A 5,955-nucleotide genomic window follows, 5' to 3' on the forward strand; every position below is an offset into this window, starting at 1 on the left:
TCTTCTTCTTCTTCTTCTTCTTCTTCTTCTTCTTCTTCTTCTTCTTCATTTTTTACATATAATGTATTATTTGTTTCAGAGGTACTGGTCTGTGATTCAACAGTCTTACACAATTTACAGTGCTCACCATAGCACATACCCTGCCCAATGTCTATCACCCAGCCACCCCATCCCTCCTATGCCCCGCACTCCAGCAACACTCAGTTTGTTTCCTGAGATTAAGAATTCCTCATATCAGTGAGGTCATATGATACATGTCTTTCTCTGATTGACTTATTTCACTCAGCATAGTACCCTTCAGTTCCATCCACGTCATAGCAAATGGCAAGATTTCATTCCTTTTGATGGCTGCATAATGTTCTATTGTATATATATACCACTCTTCTTTATCCATTCATCTGTCGATGGACATCTTGGCTCTTTCCACAGTTTGGCTATTGTGGACATTGCTGCTATAAACATCGGGGTGCACATACCCCTTTGGATCCATACATTTGTATCATTGGGGTAAATACCCAGTAGTGCAATTACTGGATCATATGGTAGCTCTATTTACAACTTTTTGAGGAACCTCCATACTGTTTTCCAGAGGGCTACACCAGCTTGCATTCCCACCAACAGTGTAGGAGGGTTCCCCTTTCTCCACATCCCTGCCAACATCTGTCGTTTCCTGACTTGTTAATTTTAGCCATTCTGACTGGTATAAGGTGATATCTCATTGAGGTTTTGATTTGGATTTCCCTGATGCCGAGCAATGTTGAGCACCTTTTCATGTGTCTGTTGGCCATTTGGATGTCATCTTTGGAAAAATGTCTGTTCATGTCCTCTGCCCATTTCTTGAAGAAGAATAGGTATTAATTCTTCTTAAATGTTTGGTAGAAATCCCCTGGGAAGCCATCTGGCTCTGGGCTCTTGTTTGTTGGGAGATTTTTGATGACTCCTTCAATATCCTTAGTGGTTATAGGTCTGTTCAGTTTTTCTATTTGTTCCTGGTTCAGTTTTGGTACTTGATACATCTCTAGGAATGCATCCATTTCTTCCTGATTATCTAATATTTTGGCATAGAGTTGCTCATAATACGTTCTTATAATTGATTGTATTTCTTTGGGCTTGGTTGTGATCTCTCCTCTTTCATTCATGATTTTATTTATTTGGGTCCTTTCTCTTTTCTTTTTGATAAATCTAGACAGGGGTTTATCAATCTTGTTAATTCTTTCAAAGAACCAACTCCTAGTTTCGTTGATCTGTTCCACTGTTCTTTTGGTTTTTATTTAATTGTTTTCTGCTCTGATCTTTATTTTTTCTCTTCTCCTGCTGGGTTTAGGCTTTATTTGCTGTTCTTCCTCCAGCTCCTTTAGGTGTAGGGTTAGGATGTGTATTTGAGACCTTTCTTGTTTCTGGAGAAAAGCTTGTATTGCTATATACTATCCTCTTAGGACTGCCTTTGCTGCATCCCAAAGATTTTGAACAGTTGTCTTTTCATTTTCATTTGTTTCCATGAATTTTTTTAATTCTTCTTTAATTTCCTGGTTGACCCATTCATTTTTTAGTAGGATGCTCTTTAGCATCCATGTATTTGAGTTCTTTCTGACTTTCCTCTTGTGATTGAGTTCTAGTTTCAAAGCACTGTGGTCTGAAAATATGCAGGGAATAATCCCAATCTATTGGTACCAGTTGAGACCTGATTTGTGACCTAAGATGTGATCTATTCTGGAGAATGTTCCATGGTCACTGGAGAAGAATGTGTATTCTGTTGCTTTGGGATGGAATGTTCTGAATATGTCTGTGAAGTCCATTTGGTCCAGTGTGTCATTTAAAATCCTTATTTCCTTGTTGATCTTTTGCTAGATGATCTCTCCATTTCAGTGAGGGGGGTGTTAAAGTCCCCTACTATTATTATATTGTTGTCAATGTGTTTCTTTGCTTTTGTTATTAATTGCCTTATATAATTGGATGCTCCCATGTTCGGGGCATAGATATTTACAATTGTTCAATCTTCTTGTTGGATAGACCCTTTAAGTAGGATATAGTGTCTTTTCTCATTTCTTATTACAGTCTTTGTTTTAAAATCTAATTCGTCTGATACAAGGATTGCCACCCCAGCTTTCTTTTGGTGTCCATTAACATGGTAAATTGTTTTCCACCCCCTCACTTTCAAATGTGGGTGACTTTGGGTCTAAAATGAGTCTCTTGCAGACAGCATATCGATGGGTCTTGTTTTTTAACCCAATCTGATAGCCTGTGTCTTTTGATTGGGGCATTTAGCCCATTTACATTCTGGGTAACTACTGAAAGGTAAGAATTTCATGCCATTGTATTGCCTGTAAGGTGACTGTCACTGTATATTGTCTGTGTTCCTTTCTGGTCTATGTTACTTTTAGGCTCTCTCTTTCCTTAGAGGACCCCTTCCAATGTTTTTTGTAGGGCTGGTTTTGTGTTTACAAATTCCTTTATTTTTTGTTTGTCCTGGAAGATTTTTATCTCTCCTATTTTCAATGATAGCCTGGCTGGATATAGTATTCTTGGCTGCATATTTTTCTCGTTTAGTGCTCTGAATAGATCATGCCAGTCCTTTCTGGCCTGCGAGGTCTCTCTGGTTAGGTTTGTTGCCAATCTAATGTTTCTACCATTGTAGGTTACAGATCTCTTCTCCTGGGCTGCTTTCAGGATTTTCTCTTTGTCTCTGAGACTCCTAAGTTTTACTACTAGATGTTGGGGTGTTGATCTGTTTTTATTGATTTTGAGGGGGGTTCTCTGTGCCTCCTGGATTTTGATGCCTGTTTCCTTCCCCACATTAGGGAAGTTCTCTGCTATAATTTGCTCCAATATACCTTCTGGCCCTCTCTCTCTTTCTTCTTCTTCTGGGATCCCAATTATTCTAATGTTGTTTCATCTTGTGGTATCGCTTATCTCTCGAATTCCGCCCTCATGATCCAATAGTTGTTTATCTCTCTTTTTCTCAGCTTCTTTATTTTCTATCATTTGGTCTTTTATATCACTGATTCTCTCTTCTGCCTCATTTATCCTAGCAGTTAGAGCCTCCATTTTTTTTTTTTTTTAGTCTTGAGGTCTTTTATTTTCTTTACATTTATCATGCCATGAATTCATAGGGAATGGGTTCCAACAGTTCAGGCTCCTTTCCATTAGTTCTCACAAAGTGTGCTCCTCTGGGTGGGGCAGCTTGGTGCTTCAGTTGAACCCAAGTACCTTTCTCTTTGGCTTCTTTCTTTTTCTGATCATTTTCCTTCACATGCTTCAGGAAGCTGTCTCGGCTATTTGAATGTTTAATATGCTCAATGCGTACATTAATTCTCTTGGCAAGAATCTTGCCCTTAACTTGTTTGTTTACAACAATGCCAACAGCGTGCTGAGTAACATTGTAGACTCTTCCAGTTTTGCCATGGTAACATTTGTGAGGCATTCCTTTTTGAACAGTGCCCATTCCCTTGATGTCCACAATATCACCTTTCTTATAGATTCGCATGTATGTGGCCAAAGGAACAACTCCATGTTTTCTAAAAGGTCTAGAGAACATATAGTGGGTACCTCTCCTCTTTCCCTTTGTGTTGGTCATTTTGGCAAATTACTGGAAGATGGCGGTTCTGGCCAAAAGGTAGAGCCTCCATTTTTTATTGCACCTCATTAATGGCCTATTTTAAAAATTTTTTATTGTTATGTTAATCACCATACATTACACCATTAGTTTTTGATATAGTGTTCCATGATTCACTGTTTGTGCATAATACCCAGTGCTCCAAGCAGAACATGCCCTCTTTAATACCCATCACCAGGCTAACCCATCCCCATTAATGTCCTTTTTGATTTCGACTTGGTTAGATTTTAGTTCTTTATTTCTCCAGAAAGGGATTCTCTAATAACGTCCATGCTTTTTTCAAGCCCAGGTAGTATCTTTAAAATCATCATTCTGAATTCTAGTTCCAACATCTTACTAATATCCATATTGATTAGTTCCCTGGCAGTCAGTACTGTCTCTTATTCTTTTTTTTTTTTTTTGAGGTGAGTTTTTCCATCTTGTCATTTTGTCTAGAGAATAGATGAGTGAGAAAACAAAATGTTAACAGGGTAACAACGTCCCCCAAAAATATACACTAAACCACTCAGAAAAGACCTGAAATCGGAGGAAAAGAAAGGGAAAGAAAGAAAAAAGAAAAAAAAGAAAAAGATAAAAAGAAACAACCAAAAACAAAAGAAAACAGAATATGACCAAATATGATCAGGCTGGTGCATAGATAAGAGCCACACACTAGATTTTGAGTGTATTTTGGTCTGTTAGAAGTGCCTCCCAAAATTTTGAAGAAAGAAAAACTTATATATGTACAAAAATAAGGGTTAATATGATGAAGGGATGGAATATGAAAGTAAAGATGAAAATTATAAAAGATTTTATAAAAGGAATTGATAAGATAAGAAGTTGTTTGAAAAAGGAAAGGAGAGGATTTAAAAAAAAAAAGGAGAGAATGTGATCAGGCAGGAGACTAGAACAAAGCCATACACTAGAGATTTAGGGTATATTTTGATCTGTTAGAAGAAACTGTTCCCAAAATTGTAAAGAGAGAAAAACTTATACATATATATACCAAAAATAAGGTTAACTACAGTGAAGGGATAGAATATGACTCTAAAAATGAAAAATAAAAAATATTTTTTTTAAAAAGGGATTGAGGGGGCAGAGCAAGATGGCAGAGGAGTAGGAGACCTGGATTTCATCTGGTCTCGGGAATTCAGCTGGATAGGGATCAAACCATTCTGAACACCTACGAATTCAACAGGAGATCGAAGAAAAGAAAAGCAACAACTCTCTGAACAGAAAAGCGAGTACTTTCTGGAAGGTAGGACATGTGGAGAAGTGAATCCGAGGTGATATTCAGGAGGATAGATGGCGGGGGAGGGGGCCTCCGTTGGCCACTTTTGGCAAGTGATAGAGCCGTGGAGCACAAAATCAGAACTTTGAGAAGTCAGCTCCACAGAGGGATGTCACTCCAGTGGCTAAGCAGGGGGTGGAAACTTCACGGGACACTGCGGTCTCAGGACCCTCAGGGTCACAGAAAGACCGGGGATGCCTGAGTGCAGCAGAGCTCCCAGGTTAGGAGCGGGGAAGCTGGCTGCGGGAGATGGAGCTGAAGAGCAAGCTCTCAGCTCAGGGTTGCCATAAACTGTGATCGGTGACAGTCGGGGTCTCCAGCAGAGACCCAACAAGCGGCAGATCCGGGGACACTCCCCTCCCTCCCCCGGGAGGAGCGGCACGGGAACGCACCGCAGGGATCTGCTGGGTTTGGAGAATCCACATGGGGTCAGGTGCCAGAGATAGAAACGCTTGGTCACAGGCCTGGTGAGCATGGAGTGCGGCCAGAGATAGGGAGTGACTGCTTTTCTCTGGGGGCTCACTGAGGAGCGGGGCCCTGAGTTCTTGGCTCCTCCCAGGCAGAGATTGGGAGGCCGCCATTTTCACTCTCATCCTCCAACACTGTACAGAAAGCTTGCAGGGAACAAAAGGTCCCGAGAGCAAACCCGAGCAGATTATTTAGGCCGGACAGGCAAGGGCGGGGCAATTCCGCCCCCGGCAAAGACAATTGGGAAACACGGCAACAGGCCCCTCCCCCAGAAGATCAGCGTGAAGAGCCAGCAAGCCAAGACCAATTTTACTGATCAATGAGAACAGGAGAACTCCAGCGCTAGGGGAATACTGCACATAGAATTCATGGCTTTTTTTACCATGATTCATTAGTCTTTCAAAGTTAATTTTTTTAACTGTTTTTTTTTTGAATTTTTCTTTTTCCCTTTTCCAACCATCTTATCAATGCCTTTTTTTAAAAAAAATTTTTATTTTTCACTTTTAGAGTCATATTCTAACCCTTCATAGTACTTATCTTTATTTTTGGTATATATATATAAGTTGTTCTCTCTTTAAAATTTTGAGATACAGTTTCTTCTAAC

The 5,955-nt window shown here is 39.9% G+C and overlaps 1 protein-coding gene across 1 annotated transcript; it reads right to left on the bottom strand.

The window, feature by feature from the left end:
- Nucleotides 1-3,054: 3,054 nt before the first annotated feature.
- On the bottom strand, nucleotides 3,055-3,601 carry LOC112807445 (large ribosomal subunit protein eL21-like). Its single transcript, XM_073886190.1, has one exon. The coding sequence runs from the start codon at nucleotides 3,572-3,574 to the stop codon at nucleotides 3,092-3,094; it is 483 nt and encodes a 160-aa protein (XP_073742291.1). The 5' UTR covers nucleotides 3,575-3,601; the 3' UTR covers nucleotides 3,055-3,091.
- Between the last annotated feature and the right edge of the window lie 2,354 nt (nucleotides 3,602-5,955).

The sequence above is a fragment of the Callorhinus ursinus genome, unplaced genomic scaffold, assembly GCF_003265705.2.
Source record: "Callorhinus ursinus isolate GAN/ISIS: 27379988/994484 unplaced genomic scaffold, GSC_fseal_2.0 scaffold69, whole genome shotgun sequence".
Lineage (NCBI taxonomy): Eukaryota > Metazoa > Chordata > Mammalia > Carnivora > Otariidae > Callorhinus > Callorhinus ursinus.